The sequence below is a fragment of the Dipteris shenzhenensis genome, chromosome 15 (genome assembly GCF_047967505.1).
Source record: "Dipteris shenzhenensis isolate YYH24624 ecotype China chromosome 15, Dip_SZ_1.0, whole genome shotgun sequence".
Taxonomy (NCBI): domain Eukaryota; kingdom Viridiplantae; phylum Streptophyta; class Polypodiopsida; order Gleicheniales; family Dipteridaceae; genus Dipteris; species Dipteris shenzhenensis.
The window spans coordinates 10,909,376-10,934,809 of NC_141610.1; the positions used below are offsets into that span (position 1 = coordinate 10,909,376).

Below are 25,434 nucleotides of genomic sequence, written 5' to 3' on the forward strand. Positions count from 1 at the left end.
TCTCAGATATTAGCTACTTTTATCATTTAGTTGCTCGTATCAGGAGAGGTAAGATCCTCAAGCGAGAGATAGGTATCCACCATCAATTGGCTACTCTTCAGAGGAAAGAGTAGAAGAGGCCTACAGATGCTTGGGTTTAGGAGCGCCTTGCTGCAACAAGGGCTCAGCAACAATCAGTGTTAGATCAGAGAGCAGAGTATGCCTTTCATGCCAGAGAGTCATTTTGGACTCAGATGGGAGGTAGGGTCAACAAGCAGTTCTTCTCTACTCTTGGCCCCAGACATAGTAAGGAGAGTGTTTCACAGCTTGTTGACTCAAGCGGAGTTTTATAGACACATCCAGATGCCGTCTTGTAGATCCCTTCTTATAGCAGATCTTAAAACACAGGCCAGAGTTGATGCTTGAGTTGTTATTTGGCAGCACTTACCTATGTTGGTGACTGGAGATATATAGTCTCACTTGATGCACCCTTCACCAACATAGAGTTCAGGACTACTCTTTTTGCCCTTCACAAGGGCAAGTGCCCTAGCTCAGATGGACTTAACCCCTCTTTTATATTTCATTTTGGGATGGGGATCACATTACCTCAGCCTTACAGGGCGTTTGGGACTCAGATGAGATGCCAGACTCACTTACGAAGGGCCTCAATCATCTTATCCCAAAAGGGGCTTGCAGAAATTTAGTCTCAGTGGAGACCGATCACTCTATTGGGTACTTTGTACAAAATCGTAGCAAAAGCAATCAACCTACGTTTGCAGCCCTTTCTTCCAGATCTTATACATGGTACGCAGATGGGCTTTGTGCATGGCAAGAGCATCTTCGATAACATCTTCTCATTTTGGGAGGCTTATGACTGGGCCATGCATAATGGCCATAGGCTTGCCATTCTACTCCTGGACTTTGAGAAAGCTTATGACAGAGTAGGCTGGGGCTTTCTAGAGGGTACCCTTGTTCACTTCGGATTCACAGATGCATGGATCAGAGGGGTGTCATCTCTGTACAGATCAGCACATAGCCAGGTTCTTATTGGTGGAGTCATGGGAGATAAGTTTCAAATTACCAGATCGGTGTGTCAGGACTCAGGAATGTCCTTTAGCCCCCTTTCTCTTTTTATTTGTGGCCGAAGCTATGAGCTATTACATTAAAGCTCAAGATGATATTATAGAACTGAGGCTTCCATTGAGGTAGGAGGATGAGCTCTTGGATAGTGAGTTGGCAGATGACACATCTGTTTTTTTGGTTGCCACACCATAGATACTCACCTCGTTCAGGACAGCCTTGGATTTGTTTTGCACTGCAACAGTGGCTCATATTAATTGGAACAAATCCAATGGCTTTTGGATTAGTGATGAGGACACTCTAGACTGATGGATTTAGAGGGGTGTTTCCATCAGGTACCTAGGATGCCAGGTTGGGGTGGGCATCTCTCCAGCACAACAGTTTGCTCCCGTGTTGGAGAGCATCAGGAGGAAACTCATTTTTTGGAGTTCTGCGAGTCTTGACCTTGCATCCAGAGTAGTGGTTGTGAACCAGGTATTATTGGCTATTGCTTGCTTCGTTTGCTCATGTTGGTGGAGGTCTAGAGGTTGTATCTCTCAGCTCATGAGACCTATCAGGAACTTCCTATGGAGCGGGTTAGATGGCACCTCAGATGTTGTAGCCAGGGTGGCTTGGAAGACTCTCATTTTTGCCCACAGGGAAAGGAGGTCTCATTATTATTGATCCAAACTTGTAGTATATGGCCTTGTTGTGCAAGTTTGTAGTGAGAGGATTGATGCCTGGACAGGAGCCTTGGAAAGATTTTTTCTTACACAGCATTCAGTCTTATACACCATCTCATGGGGGAGATTGGATGGACAGCTCGAGATGGATCTTTACTTCATCCCATCTTAGATCTCCCTCTTCCCCTCTCATGGCTGCCATTCTGAAAGCTTGGGGCAGCTTCAGAAGCACTCTTCGGAGAGTTTCACCCTCCTCTTACGAAGAAATAGATAGGCAGCCAGTCATGCGGAATGACTCTATATTGGATGAGCATGGCAGATTACTAGGAGTGTCACATTACATACAGTGGTCTAGATGGGAGAGGGGACCCACTTCCATAGTAGGGGCCTGTTGGAAGGTTTTTAGGAAGCTTCCAGAGGATCAGAGACTCTTATCAGTTGGCCATCTTAGAGGGACTGCAGTTAGGATGCAGCAGATAGATGCATCCATACTAGCAGAGTGAATAGATATAGATGGCATGCCGATCATAGAGTCACTTTTTAAGAGCTCCTCATCCTATCCAAGGGGATTCTCATCCCAATAACATTTGTTTGAGATTTAAAAATATGCTCATTGCTTCAGCCACAAGTAATACAGGGAAGGGGCAAGAGGGCATCCCATGGATTGATGTAGAAATCTGAAATCTCTCTCCAATAAGCATGTGGCTGTAGATTGATCTGCACATGGAGGGAACCCCTCTAATCCATCTGAGAATCCAAAGCATTAAAGAGTACCCTCCAAAAAACCCCAATCTACTCTGTGATAAGCTTTCTCGAAATCCAAGAGTAGAATGGCAAGCCCAATGCGAAGCCTTCCAAAATGAAAATGTATTATCAAAGATGCTTTGAATGAATCTTGTCTGTGTATAATGGATGAGGTCTAAAAGATGGGCTGCAAGCGTAGACTGATTGCTTTGGCCAAAATCATATAGAAGTGCCGAAGGGAGTAATTGGCCTCCATTGAGAAATTTAATTTATGCAACCCCCTTTCGGGATAAGATGAATGAGACCCTTTGTAAACGAATCAGGCATAATACCAGAGTCCCAAATTCCCTGTAGGGATGAGGCAACGTGGCCCCCAATCATATCCCAAAAGATGATTAAAAACATGCACTTGCTTCCTTGGGGAGAGCAGAAGTGCAGTCCTGAAATTCTAAATTGATGAAAGGTGCATTAAGTGAAGCTCTCATATCTGGTTTCACCAAAGCTGGAATATCATGCCATACTCTACATGTGTCATCATCTTCGGCAAGTGTGTCAGGATCTGTTGAAAGGAGGGATGCATAAAAATCTGTAGTTGTGCATAAGACGGCATCAGGTTATGATTGAAGGACCCCATCTGAGTCAATAAGCTAAGAAACACTTTCTCTTCCATGCTTAGCTAAATATTTATTGGCTCTTCCCCCCATCTATATCCAAAAGACTCTCTAGCATGAAAGGCATACTTTTCTCTCTCATTTACCAACACCTGATGATAAGCCCTTGTTGCAACAAGGCACTCTTCAATCCAAGCATCCATGGGCCTTTTGTGCTGCTCTTCCTTATGCAGGGCTGCTAACTGATGTCTGAGGCCAATCTCCCCTCTGAGAATCTCAGCTCTTCTGGTTCTAGCAATAGTATGATAAATTACTAATACCAAAGAGGATTGCTGCCACAAATGAAGGAGATCCCACTCCATTGTGTAAATGAGACACCCAAATCTATAATATCTCCTCCATGAGGCCCTCCTTTGCATCTGGAATTCTGATACTAGTAGGGCAGCATCTTAAGTGAGTCTCAAAAATCAGCATAAGCACTGGAAAATGATATGAAGTAGAAACCCCTGGTGCAATGCATACTAAACCATCTCTGTCCAATGCCCAATCATCAACTTAGGATTTGTCTATTCGTGCATGGATGGGCATTTGTAACCTCCTATTCGACCAAAAGAATAGGAGCAAATGCGGCAAAGTATGAAAGGCATCATCAATCCAAGCATCTCCGCCTTTGTCCCAAAAGAGAAAGGTATCCCAAGCTGCTCTCTCTAGTGAATGAATGCCACCTTCTCTCCTCCTTTTTAATATGAAACTCCACCATGTTGAAGTTACGCTCCAATAATCCATGACTCTGCAATGGGGGCCCAAGAAACAAGTTTCTTTCAGAAAAGGACACTGTCTGGGAGTTGAGAAGACCAAACTTACATCCCTCAATTAGCATAATAATCCACTATGCTCTGGAAGGTATAATGACACCATGTCTAACCATAAGGGGAAGAAAAGAATTTGACTCTGATATACACATTCCCCTCTGGTTCCCAAAGCAGGAGACTACTTGAAAGTAGGTTACTTGATTTTGGACAGTCTCTGGCATCTAGTTTGTATCCCTGAATAAAAAGAGTATCAATGGTCCCCTAGTAACACTTGGATGGAAATGACTCCAAATCAGCTATCTTTGGTGGTGATGAGGTACACCATTAATGCCCTATATGTTCCAGCTAACAATCCTCATTGGCGAGAGAAGCTAGGGTGGAATAGCTTATCTGACCTAGTGGCGGAAACTACTCCCTTCTGAGTAGATCTCCTAGGGTACTGGAGAGGAGATAAATTCAGAGTGGAAAGAACTCTCACAGCTGTGTGGAGGGAGACACCTTGTTCACATGAATACAAGAACGACATCTCCAAAAGAAGAAGCTACAAACTTGATCTGTCTAAGTTCAGCCAAGGAAGAGAGTTTCTCCGAGCCAACGACGATGCCGGAGCACCTAAAATCCTTGCATGTACAAAGGAAGAAGATGTAGGAGCCACACCCTTTTCTTAATCAATGAAGGGAGAATAAGGAGCTGAGGTGAGGGGGCTGCTCGGACTGAGGGCGACAATCCGAAGGACTGCATCAATAGCCTTGTCCAAACTTTTGGGACTAGGGCATCGCCAGCTACGGTCTGATCAAGCTTGTGGGAGTCACTAATCAAGAACATAACTAGGATATCATTAGCCCGCATTGATGCAGGGTTCTCGGCATAAGAAGTGCCCTCCTGATTTGTGGGTGGGGAGCGAGCAACAACTTTAACTGCCACCCAATGCGAGGTGGTCGGAATGGGACAAGCAGCTAGAGCAACAGGTGTGGGACGCACAGCTAGTGCTGGACATGTAGGAGGTGTTGCGGGAGTGCTTTGCCGAGGACGAGGGGGGGCCACACCAGAAGATTTCTCAGGTTTTTTCTTCTTCTTTGGGCAATCTCTAGCAAAGTGCCCAAAGATCTTACAAATCCGAACCATCTAGGCCCTGGAGCATAATATGATGATCTGATACGTTTAGATAAGAAAAAGTAACCCAAACCCTGGGAACCCCATCCGATCTGGTTACCTCTACTATGACCCCAAGGAGTAGGGGGATCTTTGTCGCTTGCCTAAAGAATGCTCCGATCGAGGCAAAGAGTCTATGGGAAATCTGATGAATAGTGAAGTGACCCGTCTGTGCTCCTCTACCTGATCAAAACCGAAAGTGAAAGGGTGAGAAAAATCCTCTACAGTCTCGTGACCTCCAAAGAATCGAAAGCAATCTAAAAAAATCATCGTCCCAAAAGTCGAACATCTGAAATGTGGAGAGCGAGATCATGATGAAGAGCAGCAAGCATCCAGCCCCTAGCCTATGATGTAGATGCGTGGGACCTGTGGACATGTGAGTCTGTTTATGTAGACACTAAGGGGCTGGTAGAGGGAAAGGAAGGGGCTGAGAGGGAGGAGGGCGAGGGACGGGCTGAGAGGGAAAGAGAAGGGCTAATAGAGGGAGAGGGAGGGGTTGATAGAGGGAGTGGGAAGGGCTGAGATTCAAGAGCTGTTGAAAGGATTTGAGAATGAGGCTGTAGCAGGCGCCTTTTTTGGTGCTGAGAAGTGCTTCTGTCACAACTCAAAATTGGATATGAGTAGGCACCTTTTTGAAGCTGTTAGTTGCTGCTGTTACAGCTCAAACTTGGAGCTATAGAATGGAAACAAAGAGGAGACGAGTTGCAGCCTGAAAACCACACTGATTCATCACACTTTCGCTGCGCAAACTCAATTGCCACCCCATTCTATTCTCCTTTGTTGCTGAAAACCAAAATCACAACTCTCTTACTTTTGTACCATGCAACTTGTAGCCTTAGAAAATTCACTGGAATTCATCTATCACAAATTCCTCACAAACCTGCAGATCTTCCAATCCTCACAGATTCTCTAGAACTAGATGCTCAAATCCTCATGACTCTTCTCAAGACTTCTGGCAGCCAATCTCTCTTTAGGATCTCAAATTGATTTGTCACAAGCTCCTCAAGTCAGATTACCCACAAGGTCACAAGAAGGTATCGTTCTGATACCAGTTGTTAGACTTCGAGATTTACCATGAAAAAACCAGCCCTACAAGATAACGTGATTCTAAAGTACCACAACTCATCCAACTCCATGAAATACTCTAATAACAGAAAATGATTGCGACATGATAGATGAATGAGGAAAGGATTATATTGGAATCGACACAGGACTCTTGGACATAGACTGATGCACAGCTCACCCCCACCGGGGATTTTGTCTGGATATAAAAGGTAGAGTCGACTATGGACCCTACTCGGAAAAGACTCTAGGCTGACTCGATAAGAGCAGCTGCTCTATGACCCTCTACTAGGAGCAGCTGTTCTATGACCCTCTACCAGAAGATGGAAGAAGGATGCACGACTCTCATTTTGTGCAACAACAAAGAGGCTAAACACAGTATCAGATTGCTCCATATAGAGAACATCTTCACTGTATGTTCCACCGCTTGAGCCCCTCAAATATCAAAACCACTGCAAGGAGATTGGAGGATCATAGCTGGTGCCATGCACCACGTGTGTACAACCACCCATGCAAGTTGAGCATCTTCATCAAGGCTCCAAGAGCCATCTAGAATATCGGCGAGCTTTCCTGGCCAAGGTTTGACAGTTAAAATGAAGCAGTCTTCATGCGCTGGTTCTGGAAAAGAATCACAGATAGGAACAGCTTGAAACTTGAGCAGAAAACATGATTTTCAAGAAGGATTGGTCCTGGAGATTGAACCAGCAGTTACAGCAAGCTGATGAGCAGGTCCAGAGGTGGGTAGAGGGCAGAGGGAGGCAAGGAGGCTGAGGGGGGTTTGGGCTGAAGGGAAGGAAGCTGTGCTAGGTCGGAGGAGGGGAAGGAGTACGACAGGGAGCAGGCTGCAGCTCCTTTAATTTCATACTTTCTAGTTCTGCCATCTGGAAAATATTTTCCCTTAATTGATGGGTTTATTGGTGCTCTATACATCCTATCTTGTAAGTAAATGTTAGCAATGATATACAGAGCTGAAAGGAAGATATCAATTAGAATGATAGGATTTACTGTTGAAAGAGTATGGCAATGCTATTTGCGGCTTGAATCTTGTCATTCAGATTTAGAACCTATTGCCAAGAGAGAGAGATATATTTTCATCTCATTTGAATATTTGAGGCAAAAGCATGAATAGTAAAAAATCCTTAAAAGGAGAAGGAAATGCTCAAAGCGGTCTAGTAGCAGTACTGTTAGAACATAAAGCCAAGTTGAGTCAGTTTGGTGTGTTCTAGTGAGTTCTAGTCTAGTGTATCCTATGGATGCCACGTGTCACATTGGGAGTTATCCCATATGCATTGGTGTTCATATGTGTGTGTATGCTCTATATAAGAGTTGTACTTATCTAGTGTTAAATCAATCAAGTATCAAGCTACAAGCTCTTCGGTCTACATGTGAGTACTTTAATTTGTTCATTGCTTAGTCATTTCATTTCCATTTCATTATGCCTTTCTTTGAGTATCATTCTCTCTCTCGCTAGCCTATTCTCTCTCTCTTCTTCTCCACCATGTGCCTTAATGTGGTATCAGAGCCTCCCTTCCTATTTTTCCCTTCTCCTTGCTCTACCCAGAGGATGAGAGAAGCCTACAAATGGATTGGTGTTCATATGTGTGTGTGTGCTCTATATAAGAGCTATAGTTGTCTAGTGTCAAATCAATCAAGTATAAGCTCTTTGGTCTACATGTGAGTACTTTCATTTGTTCATTGCTTAGTCATTTCATTTCCATTTCATTATGCCTTTCTTTGAGTATCATTCTCTCTCTCTCCTTTTCCACCATGTGCCTTCAAGTACCATAAGTTTGCACGATGTTCTAGGGTAGCAGAAATGGCATCGTATCTAGTTTAATGCTTTGATTAATGAGATGCATATATGTGTACGTGTCTGGTCTATCAATTTTCTCGTCTACATAAACAAACATAGTGCTGTATTTACCTACCTTTGGTGAAATGCAATGTCTTCAATCTCTAAGAAGCTTCTTGGCTCTAGGCTGACACAGGAACCTTGATGGCAATACTAAGAAACCTGCACGCTGATCAATCTGCTCTGGAGTCAGCATGCATTCTATCTTTTATTGAAGATGCAAGTCTCCTAAATGATTGAATTTGAGCTCCTATCACTCATGTTCTCCCTTGGTTCATCAAAATTGCCCAAGAACTTTGTATCTCTAGAATCCATAAATTTTTCCTCTGAAATTTGCAATGGTTGTACTATCAAATATCCTTATAATGGTTTGATTTACCTGCTTTCTAATATAGGTAACATATAGGTTTTTTCCGAGCTGGGTGACTGGTTACATCAACGCTTCAAATCTTGGTCCTTATGAGCCCAAAAATGAAGAGATTATTCTATCTGAGGTCTGAAAAGTTTGCTCATTTGATGGTTCCTTTAAGCACTTACATTTCCATTGAGTAAAATATGATATGGCATCTCAGTCCTAAGTTTTTAGGGATGTTCCATTTGGATGACTTGATAAGCTTTCAGATTTCAACATGAACATAAATGTCATTTCACTCCCAAGTATGAGGGATGTTCCATTTCAAATAACTTGATGAACTCTCAGATTTCAACCTTGAACATAAATGTTCTGAAGTGGGGAAAAACACTTTCTGAGATGGATAAGGTACTTTCATCACCGTATGACAGTACAAGTTTCAGCATTCCACAAGTCTATGTTTTGTTGATACCAAGCAATGTCTATACAGACACAGCAAGCTCAAGCTTTGGATTCAGTTCGTTCATCAGCTGAAGAGTTCCTACCTGATGACCCAGCAGCCATCTTTACATGTGAGTTATTTTCTTGTATGCCCGATGGTTTCATTATATGATTTCCAGGTCTATGTACAATCTTGCTTCTGGCTTTAATATCATTTCTGCTTATAACCCGTCAGTTGTACAGTCATTTTAGCAGATGGAACACCAAAATTACAGGAATTTTTGGAGATTTACGACCTTCCTCCTATAGATATAATATTTGAGAATGATATCCTAAATAAGATTTACAAAGGATCAGTATATATCTTTCTGATTCATGATTTAATGAATTGGCTCTCAACTAATTATGAGTGGAAATTGTTAAGGTGGGGCTGGGTGTCTTTCATTCCATACTGGTTAAAATTTTGTACATGCTATTGCTTCTGTAATATTATTTCTTTTAGTGTCTGTGGGGCATGTATGCTGTAATCCTCAACTCAAATTACATCTCGTGTGGCCAATGCCGGGAGAGCCATTCCCATGGACGTAGAAAGTCACATGCGGACCAAATAGCGACAAGCATATCTGAAATGCCAAGCAAGATTTTCATATCCAACTCTTGGGGAGACAAGCATATCTGAAATTCCAAGCAAGATTTCCATATGCAACTCTTGGGGCCGCAAGTATATAGCAAAGTCGTAATTTTGCAGTATTTAAAACATGAAAAAATATCTTATCTTTTTTAATTACAATAGCGTCTAGAATTGAGAGTCATTATGACATAATTGGAGAATAACCACTAACAGATTTCGGTTAAGTTTTGTAGAAATGAAAAGTATACTGGTTATGCTTTATCTATAGCAACAAGCTTGCTTTCTACACTCCTGTATGCTGTCAAGTGCAAATTTTGACATCATGCAAAACTCATTTATGTCTGCAATCGACTCCCATTTCTCATGTATCAAGAAGATGTACGTTGTTACAGTCCAGCTAGAGTAACATTGAGCTTATATCCCTCAATCGAAAAACCATATCCCTAATCCATGGTAATGAAAATTTTGGGAATCAAGTAATAACGAGTCCAAATATGGTTGATAGAGATGGTTTTTAACCTTGTTGGTGACTATCAGGTTGTTGAAACTACATTTTTACATGACGCATTTGGGTATGCTCTTGGATTTAGCTATGCATCGTTCCTGCATATTGGTACACGTATAGATTCCAACTCTGATATTTTTGTGCAAGTTATCACCAGTTGATATTATGAAATTCATTCCATGCTTTAAGTGATGCCTTTTTCCTATCAATTACCTTCTCTAAGGACTTTCTTTGTTCCCTAATATGCGTGCTATTTTGATGGTTTTAAACCTTTTGGATGACCATCAAGTGAAAACTACCTGCTCTTGGATTTATCTATGTGGATAATTAATTCTGTGTTGGCAAACATGTAGGTTCCACTTCCTGAACTTTATATCCAAGATAATCTTGCCGAAGCTTATGTGACGGTTGTCTTTCCCAAAAAATTATCGCCTCTCCTTGAGAAGTCGTGGTTTGGTCATGGTCCCATATTCAAGCATGGAGCATTGATAATATTGCACAATGCCTTTCTGTCTGGAGTGGAAAACTCCTCAAAATGGCCTACTTTCTTTGGATTGGGGTAGATTTATCGGAACAAGCAACGGTCCCTGACTTGCTCCATCCATCTTTTGAAAAGCCAAATAGACTTTCATAACTTGTTCATTCGTAGTGGAATAAATATAGAAATCATCTAGGAATACCTCGAACTGAAAAAAGGGGAAGAGGCCATCTACAGAAATGTTGAAAAGTAGTCGGGACATTTGTGAGTTAGAAGCATTGAAAAGTTGTCAAGACTGAAGGGAACATCAGAGCTGCTCATGCCTCGGTGGACACATCATGGGAGATTCTTGCTAGCATATATTTGGAGGGCCAGATGTACGGAGGCGATGGAGGGTTCCTAGGTTCACCATTCCCAGTCTATGGCCAGTATATGGACTGATACTATACACACATTGGTGGCCATCTCGGCGAGCATGCAGGGATCCTCCACAATAGCTACAGCCAGGAGAGGTACTATTTTTAGAGTTTGGAGAAGATCTCCTTTCTTCTCTGAGTCTCCTTCAGAGTTGAGGTGGCACTTTCAGCCTCCACCTTGGATTTTTGTTAGCTCTTTTTTAGCTGATTTTTTAATCATGCATGGCATGATGTACTCCCGCATTAGAGCATGCTCTTGCGGTTTTCATTCATACTTAATGAAGTAATGTTTTTGCAAAAAAGGTTGTCGGGACATTCGTTGAGTCAGAATCGCGTAATCTTGAAGGCAAAAGCACCCCATCGTATGGTAAATTTGTCTTCAAGATGTCCTTCTCTACTATACAAATTTGATAGAAGGTGAAGTAGCTGTCATACAATGTATACATTTCGTGGCAACTCATCGTCTCCAAGATAAGGTCTACAAAGGGAAGGGGAAATGATCTTGCCAGGTCAGCTGTTTATAGTTGATACATGTTTGTTACTTTTTCTTTTTCTTTGCCATTAGGGTTTTGGACTTAAACAATAGCATGCCTCAACCAACTTTTTTAGAATTCTGGTCATTCCTATCTGTACTATAGGGAGTGAGGCCTGCTATGTGGGTGTGCCTGCCCGAGATATTTGTAGCTTTCTCTTCCTTTCTCCTTGGATGCTGCTAGTTTGAGGGGCTGTGCTAGGACAAGTTGCTAGAGATGTAGGCTGGATGAAGGGCTGCATATAGGGCCTGGTTAAGGGGCTGGTAAGGGCCACATATGGCCAGGTACAGCAGGACTGGTTGGGGCCACTCAGGCCAACTAACCACCTGACCATCTCATTGGGTCAGCCAGAGAACCAGGTCGGGTTAAACTGACCAGCCAACCAACTGACCAACAAACCAGCCATTTAGTGGGGCTAGTCTGCCTGGCTAGAGCAGACCGAGCAGCAGGGTTCCCCCCTATATAGGGAACTTTTGGCGCACTCTTCTACATTCAAGAGTGGTTTTTCTCAGCAAGTAAAGCAGAGTTTTCCCAGCACACCTCTTGTAGTTTTCTCGTGCGGTACTTTTCCTCTCTATGTGCATTTCTGCTCTCTCTTTTCATATAGTTTTGCTGCTTCTCTGATATTGAAACACCCCCACTAGGATCTAACCCTAAACACAATCCAAAAACATAATTAGCAAAACCAAAATAAAGATCAGCAAGCTACTCACCTCCCAGCCACCCCTGAGCATGCAGGTTAGATTTCAGACTCCCACAAGGCTATACCCAAAGTTCCGGCATCCCATACCACTGGAACCTGTACACTAGGGACCTTCGGCATAGTATCTCGTGATGCACAAGAAGTCTAGGCTCGTCATCCAGAGAGACCAATTAGTGGTGCAACACATTGAATGCCAACCCCATAGCCTTGGCCACTCTTACATAAAAGAGCATCCTGCTTCCTAGGAAGCATCATGGCTGAATATAGCCCTTGCTATTGTTCTAAGTACTATCGCCCTATGTTAGTCTGCTTCACTTAACCTAACCAGTTGGATTAAGTCCAATAATCCGAGGATTAGCAACCAGGTACATAACATCCTTTCCCTCTTAGAAGTGTTTACTCCTACATGAAATTGGGAAAGTTCTTTGGCAAAATAATGATCGACTCCAAGTCGAGTCTTCTTTAGGCCTATCCTTTAAACTTCTAATTAACTTTTTCCAGAGTTTCCTTTCCTTGAAATCGATAACTCTCTAAGGCTCATTGGATTAAGTCCACTAATCCGAAGATTAGCAACCAGGTACATCAACAAGCATGGTATCTGAGCATAAGGAAGCTTGAATCGTTGGACACAGAAGAGCGCACGGGCAATTAGTGGTTGCTGCTGATCAGGGCAGATGTTGATAGTTTGAACTTTGGGACAAGGTGAAGTAGCCAAAATGAGGCATCACTACTGAAAGACAACCCTTGCAAACAGCTTGCAGCCTCTTCTTTCCTTTCTTTGCCACCCACCCTCCCTTCACAAGAGCAAGCTCACTCCCCCAAGATAGAGGATTTGCCTGAGATGGCTGAGAAGCCCGTGAAGATCCCTATCCTTCCCACGTTCCCAGTGGACCGTCAATTGGATGGAAACAACTATGGTATTTTGGAATGTTATGATGGACTGAGTGCAGCAATATTGTGACCTGGCTGAATTCATTTTGGTTCGAGTTATAAGGCAAGATATGTAGGAGGAGGACCTTGGCATCCTAGTGTAGAAGGAGCAGGATTCCTACTCTTCTTTGATTACTGGTGGGAGACTCGACACTCACATGGGAGGCGCTTGTGCCGATGGTTGAACTTACACTAGGAGGAGTGATTCAAGCACCCTCCACACGGTAGAGGATTGGAGGCCTTGGCACACTCAAAGGGGTGTAACAACACCAACAATAAGGGTAATTGCAAGTTTTCTTGGTCAAAGTCTTCGGAGAAGAAATCCAACTTAGACCGGACTAGAGAGGAAGAACCGTACTATGGTGGAGATGGCGAGGGCGATGTTGGAGCATCTCAACCTTCTCCATTCACTTTGGGGAGAGGCTGTGGCAATGGCTGTCCATACCCTTAACCGTTCTCCGATGACTGTTCTTTCTGAGGTCACCAGATGCGCCCTATTTTCATGTCTTTGGAAGTGATGCCTATGTATCATATATCCCGAAGAAGCAGAGTTGGAAGCTTGACTGCAAGCCCCGAAGGCTTGTCTCTGTGGGATAAGACACCCTTTCAAAAAGGGCTACAGGTTGTATGACCCAGTGAGGAGAGGGGTTGTTAGCAGTGATGTCATTTTCAAAGGTGTGTTCCAAGTTTCATGGCAGAAGCCTGGAGAGCCAAGTGACTTTGAGGATCCATCTTGAGCTCTTGCTAGCCTCAGCCAATAGAAGAGAATGCTTCAGAGGTTGGTGATGAGCCACCACAGCAGGAGGAGGCATAGAGTCCTCGACGAGTATCGAAGTCGTTGGTGGACACACTTGATCATCCAGGGTGACAGGGTATCCTTCCAAGTGGACCATGGAAGAAGGGACTTGATGAGCCCACCGAGTACGTGATAAAGCCCTGATAGAGGAGCATCTACGAGTAAACTATGCAGCGAAGAAGCTCTCCCCCAGGAGACTTGGAGGACAGCCATGCAAGTGGAGATAGAAGCAATTGAAAAGAATGGGACTTGGAAAGTTGGTTCCGAGGCCACTTAGACCGTTAGTGATTGGTGTCAAGTGGGTTTTCAACGCCAAGTACACGTTAGATGGGTCCGTTGATAGGCACGAGTCCACCGAGGCTAGGCATTGATTACGAGGACACTTTTGCGAAGACTGGGAGAATGGTCACGATCTAGACAGTTCTTGACTTTTCTTCTCATCAACAGTGGCTCGTGTACTAGATGGATGTAAAATCAACATCCTCTAATGGTGACTTGTAAAAGGAGGGGTACGTGGAGCAGCCTCTAGGGTTTTACGTTTATAATCCAAAGGTATGGTTCACAGGTTGAATGAAGAAGGCATTGTAGGGTCTCAAGAGGGCTCTGAGGGCTTTGAACCAAAAGCTAGATGCCTTTTCTATGGAAGGGTTTTAGGAGATCAGTTACCTATCCCAACTTGTATCTCTTTCGGGAGCGAGATATTGTCACCTTGATCATTCTTTATGTTGACGATCTTATATTGATTGGTAGTCATGTGGATGGAACACATTGCAATGACAAAGGCGGCCTTGTCAAAGGAGTTTGAGATGACTAACTTCTCCTCCATTTCTTCTTGGGTTTCAGATTTCGTAGACTTAGAGGGGGTTCTTTGTTTTGCAGCTGCAGCAGTCTGCTCATGAGTTGCTGGAGGCCTAGAATGATCCTTGTGAGTGGGTTGATGCCTCATTGTGTCGGAAGCTTATTAGTTCATTGATCTAGCTGCTCAACACCAGGTTAGACTTGAGTTTTCCATTGGAGTTGTTGAGCTCATTCATGAAGGCACGTTTGAAGATTCATTGTTTGGGACGCTGGGTTGCGGATCTTGCAGTATTTGTAGGGTACGAAGGATCAAGGAGTTTTTTATGATGCTAGAGCAGTAGTAAAGACCAGAGTCGGGGCTTGAGGGTTGGAGTGACTCTGATTGGGGAGGAGATCTAGACACGTTCTCCTACAGACAAAAGGAGATCTACATGAGGATATTGTTTCACCCTTGGCTCAGGAGCGATTTCGTGGAGCAGCCAACCGTGGCCTTGTCTTCAACTGAGGCTGAGTACTGGGCTGCTTGTGTTGCTGCATGCTAGGTGGTGTGGCTATGGAGGTTCCTTGGTGAGATCGGTTTTCAGCAAGGGGAATCTACAGTCATCCAGTGCAGCAATGAAAGCTATGTCGCGATTGCTTGGGACCAAGCACGTCTAGATATATTGACACTTCATTCGTGGGAAGATCTTAGATATTGCCATCTTGCTAGCCTTCTATTCAACTAAGGACAATGCGGTACAAAGCGTCTACCATAATAGATATGTGGTCAACATCCCAGCTCCCTGGGTTTGGTCCAACGTCCATGAGTTGAGAGGGGGTGTTAGAATTCTGGGCATCTCCTGTCTATGCTCCAGGGAGTGAGGGAGGTTATAAGGGTGTGCCAGTTCAAGATACTTGTAGCTTTCTCTTCCTTTCCCCCTAGCTTTTTACTGTTAATTGGGGGGGCTTTGCGAGGGCAAGTTGCCAAGGTTGTAGTCTGGATGAAGGGCCTCATATAGGCCTTGGTTAAGGGGCTGGTAAGGGCCACACATGGCCAGGAACAGCAGGACTAGTTGCGCCAGTCAGGCCAACCAACCACCCGAGCATTGGTTCAACTAGTGGGTTAAACTGACCAGCCAACCAGCCATTCAATGGGGCCAGTCGGCCTGACTAGAGAAGAGCTTCCAAAGCGATTTTCCTCAAGAAGTAAACTAGTGTTTTCCCAGCACATATCTTGCAGTTTTCTTGCGTAATACTTTCTCTTTGTATTTGCATTTCTGTACTCTCTCTTTTCACATAGTCTTGCTGCATCTCTGACACTTCAGCAGCCCATTGTTGTATATTATGTCAATTGTAAAGCAAGATCATTGGGGTGGATTAGGGAGAGAGGAACAAGGGCTTCACACTGGCTACTAAGCAGGACTTTGATGGATGGACCTTTGTGGGAAAGGAGGAAAGCATGGGTATTCTTGGGCACATGCATTAAATAAGGAGTGCAAGATTGAGGTCCTCAATAGTGCAAAAACTAGGTTCAAGGGATTGCTCAAAATAGTACAAGAGTGAGTTATGCACCAAGAGAGGACCAGAAAGCCGAGGCAAATGAGAAGAGAACAAGGAGCAAACCGTGGGAAGGGTTCTTGCAACCATGAGATGAGAATTTGACAGAGACGACTGCAGCCTTTCTAGATCGCATACATGATTCTCAGAGCGCAATGTGCGTGATTGAATTAGTAGGGATATTGCAAATAGTGATGGAGCTCCATTGCTTTGGCACATTGTTTTATGACAAGTTGCAATACAACAAGGCGGACTGATTTATCTTGAAACAGAGTGCTATTCCGTAGCAATGTTTGCCTTGACCTAAATTCTATTAGCGGTTACTTACAAGAGGCTTATAACACATCTGCAATGCAAAGATTGTATAACGATGTTGATCTGTTTGTCTTTGAGGATCGCTCGATGTGAAGAAAAGCCAATTGTTGCAAGATTCAATCACATTCATTTTAGCCACGCTCTTTTATCTTGCCTCTATTTTCCTTTTGGCCCTTCACTAAAGCCTCTTGCATGGATGGCATACGTCGGATGTTATATATGAGCTTTGAGAGTTTTCAAATTGAATGAAAGCATGATACTCAAAATTATATCCTGGATTGTTCTTATTAACCTTTTTCTTTCTCCCTGGGAACTCTCTCCCTTTCCTATCCACTGGATTACAACAAGGTGAATAATATTCATCAGGCCTGCTTGGAAGAACCAGGCTTGTGTAATGAGAGGATATGAGCGAAAAATGAAGGGATGAATGTACGGTTGTGCCTCCTATGTTGTAGGCTGCTTTTCTCATATATGCTAGGAGAAGCACTTTGGGCAAGCTTACATCTTGAAGTTTGACACTCTGAGTATTGGCGCAACGAAGCTTGGACTATTAGCAAGAAGGTAAAAGGTTTAAATGTGCCTGCCGAACAGGAACGAGTGTGGCCGATTTGATGGGGTTGTAGGCCTTTTGAGTAATATGTCATCTAGAGGCATACGCGGTTCAGAGTTCAATTTCCTCAAGAATTAGTAGGCGTCATTTGGCATCATTACATATGTCAATATTGTGCAGGCTCATTTCTTTCCGAGGTCGAAGGCATGACCGCTATTTCTTCTTGATGAAACGAGCGGAACTTGATCTTAAAGTCAAGTTGTTGCCATTGTTTGATGGAGTTATAGGTGGCATGAGTTTGTTGCTCAACTGTGTCTTGTTGTGGGTTGTATAGATTATGCCATATACAAAAATCTTGGAATAATGAGTGTTTGTTGTTAATGAATGGCATGTTGTAGTTGTTGAAAGGGATAATCCTTGGGTGCTTTCTCTTGCTTGCTTTTGTGGTTATCACACTGTATTCACTATCAAAGAATCCGTATATTTAGACAAAGCAAAGTGCACACTTTGATTACTTAAATGTAAAAAACCCAAAGAAGAGTGATACTTTGAATTCTTTGAAAATATATCGAGCAATTGTACACTAATAAGAAACTTGCTTTCAAGTGTTTCCTTCAAAAGCAAATTACAAATCTAGAGCTACTAATGGTAAAAGTACCACTGGGCTTCTTGTCCAAAAACATGGTGCACAGGGCTATCAAGCTGTTTGTATAAATGTGTGTGAATTGGTACTTGAGTTTTAGAAGGATCTTTTTGAGATCTCCAAAAGATCCAATAGAAGGGTGACTACAAAAGGAGTTGAGGATTCATTTGTCAAAAGCTCTCATCCAAGCCTCCATCCAAACATTCTTGAACATTGAGCAAGGAAACCCACTCCTTAAATCAGCCCACAAAAATCTTCGCGTACCAATGCCAAGGTGATCTAGAACAGTAAGCTTGGAAAGCAGTCTTTATTTTAATCTGACATACCTTGAGCTAACGGCAGGTGCAAGACATCTCCACATCAGCACCAATGAGAGTCAAGTTGAAGAAAAATGATGCTTTGCTTTGCCATCTACATTTGTGGGCTCTTGTTTAACAACTTGCTTGCAAATGGAGGACTGAAGGTAGCGGAGAGGGAAACATGGAGAAGGCCAAGATCTTGTGTGATGAGAGCAAGAGGTTTTTGTAAGTGTTTACTTGTTGAATGTTGATGAACATTTGTTTACCATTGAGACTAACAATCCCCGCTTAGCAATGATGATGCAAAAGCTTGCTATGCCTTCTAGAAAAACATCTTGTATGACTACAATCCCCCATTGAAGTTTGAAATGAGAGTCGCTTCCCCTCGCATCGATCGAATCTGGTAGCGTCACCACTACCTCCCACTGCAATTCCTTCCACTTGCAACTTTTGAACTTGCTTTCTTACACTGCGTACAGATGCATTGCAAGCTAGAAATAAAGAGATTAGCTCAAGAAGTACATAAATTCAAAAGTTTAAGCATGAGGTGGACAGAGGTACAAAAATTCAAAATTTTAAACAGTGTGTTGGGCAAGGCACGTTTCAGGATGGGCTTGGGTACACTGTAGCTAGCCCAAGGGATATGGGATTTGTTAGACGGCGGGTGGAGGACCTCGGCACAACATTGAAGCTTGAAGAGGAGGCTTTCTTTGCATGCACAATGGGTTAGAGACGTGCTCCGCTGGGTCTCAAGGTGCGATATTAAAATGCATGTAATTTCAAGCAATAGAATTTCAAGTTTCAAAACCCCTCCACCATAGGCACCACTTGGCTTGGCTCTATTCTCAGTTTACTGAATGTGATGTTAATGGAGGGAAAAGCATTCACACAAACCCCCCCCCCCGTGCACACACATGCTCTCTCTCTCTCTATCACTCTCTCTCTTCATTGAAAGTTTGCGAGAGTTCTTGATTAAAAGCAAGCAACATCTTGATTTGTCAAAGGAAAATTAGAGTTCTGTGTTGGCAATAATCCATGCATTGTCTTAGAACACTAACAAAAAAAGTATAGATTTAAGCCTAGTATATGCACCAGAGCTCCCTCCACACCACGACTTTGCTTCAGAGCTCCCTCCATCAAGAAGTACAGATTTAAGCCTAGCAAATGCAGACAGAGCTGTTACGAGTGCCATTACCCTACTGAAACAGCAGCTTGCTGCCTTTCTTCCTCACTCATTTGAGCTTTAGTACACCATGTTGCAGTTGGCTACCGTTCCTCCCATCTTGAACAAAGAAACAACAAACATGTTGCATGCAAATTAAAGAGAGAGGATGATAAATATTTACAGACATAGAGCTATAAATGTATAATACCTTAATGATCATTCTGTGGCAGTAGCATCCTGGGGCACCAACTTAATATGTAATATGTGACTACCCTCGTCCAAAATCCAGGGTATGGGGGGACAAAGTCTATATATAATATGCATGGATTTCTTTTAAAAAAATTCAAATATGCAAGGGAAAAATATGAAAATTTCATGTTCCCCCTCCCACAAAATATAAGGTATGTAGCTTGAAAAGTATGCAAGATTTTAAGATTTGTATATATTTTTCATAATATGTGAGGCCAAAGGGCCCCGGGGTTCTTTTGGATGAGGGGGGGTAGAACAAAATAACACTAAAATATGGAAGCCCATCTCCTTTCAAATTAATGTAACTTTTTCATGTGTTACCCAAATTTCAAGATGTGAATACATATTTGAAGCTCTTTTAGTGTAGAATACAACCATGTTAATTTGAATAATTTCTAATCATGGCATATTGTTAAATTCATCTCATACTCAAGATTTTGATAGGTTTTCTTACTAAAGGGAGTTGGCGCCCCAGGAGTAGCATCCTCTTGGAAGTGGCAATATTCTCAAGTGAATCCTCTATTGAAGAAGCAAAGCTCTTGAAAAGTAAGGAGTGGGAGGACAATTATTGAAGTAGAGGCAATGGAGGGGGTGGCTTTATAGAGGATGAGAGAGAGAGGAGGCAATGGCAGGGCAGAATAAGGTCGACTTCCTTCCAAGAGATCACTTAAAATGGGAATTTTGAAATTTGAAGTGTGGGTGGCAAGGCATCATGTTGACAGACTGAGTTTTAAAAGGCTTTGTCGGCAAAACAACATTAGCAAAGGAAGAAGGAACCACGTGGCACCTCCACTCGAGCTCCTTATGTCCGGTGGCAAAACTCCTCCTTACTTTTCCTAGATTTGAGCCTTTGGACTCTAGACAATGGGTTGCTTCGTTGTTGACTTCATCTCCATGAAGATGGTAATGCCTTTGGATGGAGGCCTCTATACTTACTCCTAAATCTATCTAGATTTTTATCTACTATATATTTATTCTATTTCTTAAGGAGGAGTTATGCCATGTCACATGAGGGGCTCAAGTGTAGGGGGAGCTAGGAGATGTGCCACGTGACATAAGGAGCTCGAGTGTAGCAGGAGCTAGGAGATGTGCCACGTGATGCCTCCTCCCTCTGCCAATGCCACCTTGCCGAGAAAGCCTTTCAAAACTCACGCTTTCAACACCATGCCTTACCGCCCACACTTTATATTTCAAAATCCCTATTTTGAGTGGTCTCTTGGCAAGAAGTTGATCCTCCTCTGCTTCATAATTGCCTCCTCTCTCTCCTCTCAAATTCTCTCTCGCCTCCTCATTAAAGCCACCCCCTCCATTGCCTCTCCTTTCAACGACTGTCCCTCTCGTTCCTTGCTTCCCAAGGGCTGCACTTCTCAGTAGAGGATCTGCTTAAGAATATTGCCACTTCTAGAGGATGCTGCTAGTGCCACAGAATGATCATTAGGCTATTGCATGTCTGTAGCTCTATGTTGCAATGATTTAGCATCCTTTATCTTTGATTTTCATGAAGCATGTTTGGTGTTGCTTTGTTCAAGCATGGGAGGAATGATTGCCAGTCGCAACATGGCGCACTCAAGCTCAAATCATTGAAGAAGTGTTAGTCCTTGGAAAGGTGCAACTCCCACTACTACAAAAGATGCAATGCATCACTCCCTAATAGTTGTGTCCATGCATGCTAGGGATTCGTAATGACAAAGCCCCAGTCTAATTGAAAATGACAACAAAGCAATGCTTCATTCCTTTGGGTGGTTGGGACTTTGGTCTTAAGTGACGGTCAATATAGAACCCTTAGTCAAACCTTTGGACTCTAATTATGTTGCTTCATTGTTGACTTTATCTCCATAACGATGGTAATGATTTTGGATGGAGGCTTCTATATTTACTTCTAAATCTGAGTCTATATTTGTATCTACTATATATCTATTCAAGAAAAGATGGTTTTATATTGACCATCACTTAAGACCAAGGCCCCAACTATCCAAAGGATTGAAGCATTGCTTCGTTGTCATGTTCCATCATTACGAATCCCTAGCATGCATAGACACAACTATTAGGGAGCGATCAATTGTGTCTTTTGTTGTAGTGGTAGTCGTGCATTCCCAAGGACTAACAAAGGCATGCAGGCCAATAAAATGGTGAAACATAAAGCTATCTACATAAATAGCAAAACGTAAACCCTTTAGTTGACTATTTGAGAAACGACTACTAAGTGGGACTATTGAATTGTTAGCATTAAAGTAGAGGTGCCACACTCCATGAGAAAAGGGTAGAAGCAAACATTGCTATTTTAGACCCATCAACATTATCCAATCATGCACCAACCACCTCTTGCAAGCACAAGGTATGGTAACCGTCGTGACATTCTAGAAACATTGATGTGGATCATGGTTGGCAACCCAACTCTGACCATGTAAGCTAACAAAGTTGCAAGAAAGTTGCCATGTCACAAAAGTTCTTAATATCATTTGCACTTTAATGAAACAAGGGAGGTGCCTTGAATGCCTAATTTTGACCATCTCCTCCTTTCCCTTATGCCTAGCCCTAGCTAGCCTCCACTCATGCAATCTTTGTAAAAAACATTTTGCTCACTCCAACTCGCCACCATGCAAATTGATTGGTGGAATTTTGTCACGAACAATCCCATCCTTGTTCATCGGGTAATGGCCTTGGTTCTCTTGTGTTTTTTTCCTACTTGCCAACCTTCCTATCTTCCTTGCTTATGGGTAATTAAACTACTCATGTTTGATTACATTTGAAAAACCCATGAGTTTTAGTGACTTTACCTTTGAAATTCGCTTTGGCACTTAACACATTTATATACAAGTTTGAGTGATCTAACTCTTTCGATAAGGACCAATTCCTACAAAGAAAGCTTCATCTAGGATAGATCTTAGTGGATAGGATGGTGTCGATGAAAGTTGACTCAATTCTTTTTGTTGTAATATATAAGATTAAATGTCATAGGGGCACTCCCACCTTCACACTTGGTGCTTGGTGTAAACAATCTTACATAACCACCAATTTGGTCCTATAAAATGTAAACATTTCTTTCAAGATAAAATCCTCACTTCTTTGGTCTCGCTTTCTCATTTCATGGCTCTCCTCCTTTAGCGTCTAGCCTAATACTATCTTATTCTTGAAATATCAGATTTTGAGGATTCTTTGACCTTGGCTTTTGTTAGCACTACTCTTGCCATGCTCGAACATGGTAAGAGATGTATTCTCTTAAGGCACTTCTTGAGTCCTTTTTTTACCTGAATGAAACTTGTGGCCAAGCCTCAACGATATCTTGAAAAATTCTAGGAATAGACCAAGATAATGTAACCAACTATCTAGACATCTAGTAGTTTGCTTGATGAAATTGACACTTGCAACTCTCTAACGTACTAGATCTCACCAAGAATGTCCTTGTTTTGTCGATCATCCTTAACAATTTCTTGAAAAAAACTATACCAGCTGCACTCGAAAAATGCAAGAACTTGCACATTGTTGAGCTAGCATATAATCAACTCACTGGCAAACTCCTAATGGAGCTCCTAAATCTTGTTTTTATTGTCTCTCTTTTAATCAAAGGGACCTTACTGTCTTGTCCTCTACCTCCATGGCTAGGGAATTAGCAAGGAGAAAATTTTCTTATATTGGTAAGTGGCAACTACTCTTCTTTGGTGACCTTGAGTCGAATGAAATTAATCTAACTACGTATTTGCCAACGACGCACCCATGTTGCAGCTCTTCTTGAGAAAAATCTCTTCACAGGTGGTATTGCTAACACATACCTAAATTGTACAACTTGAGTGATCTCAAGCTCAACAAAATCCAAATTTTAAGAAAAAGTCCTACATATTGTGCCATCTAGTGGCTCTCAATGTTGATGGAATTTTCTTCTCTAGGCCAATCTTAAATGAAATATGGAATCCCACTTCTCTAAGAGGCCACTCTAGTTTATCTTTTGCGGCAACAATTGAATGGCAGCCTTGCGATAAAATAATGCATCAGACTTGTGTAATCACATCCTTGTTTCCTTCCCAAGATGATTTCACGCATGCTCATACGTGATCACACACATGCTCCCTAAATGAGAACGTAAAAGAAGAATGAGCTTCCCTTACTTCATCTATGCATAGGTGATTGTAGATATTAGGCATCAATTATGAAGGTAAGCTTGGACTACCTCGTTAGTCATGTTGGATTCGGGGCACATCAAAAGGACTAATATGTGCGCTCCTCCAAGAGGGAACAAAATAGGCCGCATGCACATGAATTTCTCTGAGCTATCCTGCCATGTCAAGGAGTGAAGGAAGTGGTGGTTTGGCGGGCCAAGGAGGAGGGAAAGAATGTGATAAAGGAATTGGGTGATTGTTTCTCTAGAGGTAGAGTTTGTTGGATGAAAGGATGGGGTTGCTTCTAATCTATCACCAGGGAACTCTAAGTAATTGACAAAAAGCTTATGTCTCTCATGTCTTTCAACGAATTCAAAGGACTCTTCACTGAAGTCAAAGTCTTCAGGTAAGCATGGACAAATGATGATCCTAGATAGAGCAATGCAACTACCAGTTGACCAACCTTAATGTCTACACTTGCAGTCAACAATCAATACTATCTCCCAAGGTGCGCATCAAAGAACCATACTTTTATATACACTAATCCATAGCTAAAAGTTGTATCCACTAATTCGTAGCTTGCTTTCACGCATCGCCAAGAATATACAAACTAACATCTTGTTCTACAATGCAACGCTAATGAAATACACATTTAGCACGGTGGGTTGAGGGCTCGTTGAGAGAAAATAAAATGCGATAAGCTTGAGATCTCGCACCATAAGAAATTGAGAGAGAATGGACATGTGTACCTTGGTAATGTTGTCGCTGTCATTCCCGATCCCATTATTCAATTGTGAGCACAGCCTCTGCATGGGAAATAGAGCTCAGCCCAGGCACTATTCAGAATTATCCTTGTAGCTATCATGAAGGCAGATCTGAAAATAGCTCTAATGGTAGCAGACAGGTGAGGCAGCCTTCAATAGGAACTGACAACCATAGGCTTGGTGAGCCATTATATCCAACTGTTGCGGGTCATGGGTTGGCCATTTATCTTACATACTCCTTGAAATTTTTTGAAATTTTGTGCTCCCCAAAAATGACTTGAGACTATATATTTTTTACTCCTCCCACCTTTTGTCCACTCGTTGTTCGAGGGTTTTCGCTTGGAAAATGGAAAACACCCCCCCCCCCAAAAAAAAAAAAGTTTCCTTTGGAGACTATTAGTTTTGGGGGGGGAAAATGACATTGATCAAACAACAAATTATAGATGTTTTGGAATTATATACTTGAAATTCATTAAACTCAAGAATGGAACAACTACTGAAATAGGAAATCATTCAACAACCATGTTAATTTCACTTTAAGATTTTCCAAATAGCATGCAAAAGTTAGATGATTCTTAGCTAACTACTCAAAGTGTCATTAACGAACCTCTTCTTCCACTTAGAGGACAAGAGAAATTGCTAATCTTATAAAAGGCTTAAAACCAGCAACATTCAATGGGGAAAGTGTGATAGATATAAAGATTTCTTTAATGGTTTTATCAAAAGATGGCAAGACCGACTTAGTTTGAAAAATACCCTATGAACATACCAATTCCTTTATCCCTTAGAAGCAACCCTTATAAATGGTCGATGTGTCGTAAGGAGAATGACACAACTCTCACGACATAAGTTGGTATGATTGAGCATGGGAGGCATGAGGTCAACCTACCTGTTTACCAAAAACTTGCTTCCATGAAAAAATGTGTATATGGAGTCCTGTTTGATCTACAAATTCTTGTGTGGTTTCACCTACTCCCATATAAATGTGATCATTATTCATATGTGCTTCTTGTGATCAATAATTTGGAAGCCCACCTTTGGAGCTCATGACTTATTGAGGATGCATGGAAATATAAGAAAGTATAAAGTACATGTGATGATTGATGATATTGCATCCCAGAATTGCTAAAACTATTCAAGTGCACACAAGTATGTGGCAGTCTTTGATAAAGGGCAAGACAATCATGTGGTAATCTTTGGCAAAGGAAAAGGCAATTTGTTTTTGTAATACCATGATATATGGTGTCTAGCTGGAAATCCAAGGCTATGAGTATGCCGTACT

General features: G+C 42.3%; 1 protein-coding gene across 3 annotated transcripts in view; it reads left to right on the top strand.

Moving 5' to 3' along the window:
* The window catches only part of LOC147893347 (uncharacterized), a 73,588-nt gene extending 63,819 nt beyond the window's left edge, over positions 1-9,769 (top strand). Inside the window, exons 5-10 of one of the 3 annotated variants that reach the window (XM_087386047.1) lie at positions 8,081-8,173; positions 8,350-8,448; positions 8,655-8,714; positions 8,797-8,878; positions 8,991-9,074; positions 9,292-9,769. In XM_087386047.1, the coding sequence (XP_087242173.1) occupies positions 8,081-8,173; positions 8,350-8,448; positions 8,655-8,714; positions 8,797-8,878; positions 8,991-9,074; positions 9,292-9,335 (462 nt within the window). In that variant the 3' untranslated portion in view covers positions 9,336-9,769. Of the gene's footprint in view, positions 1-8,080; positions 8,174-8,349; positions 8,449-8,654; positions 8,715-8,796; positions 8,879-8,990; positions 9,075-9,249 lie in introns of all 3 variants that reach the window. The other 2 variants (XM_087386048.1, XM_087386049.1) reach the window with 2 other exon arrangements.
* Positions 9,770-25,434: the final 15,665 nt, after the last annotated feature.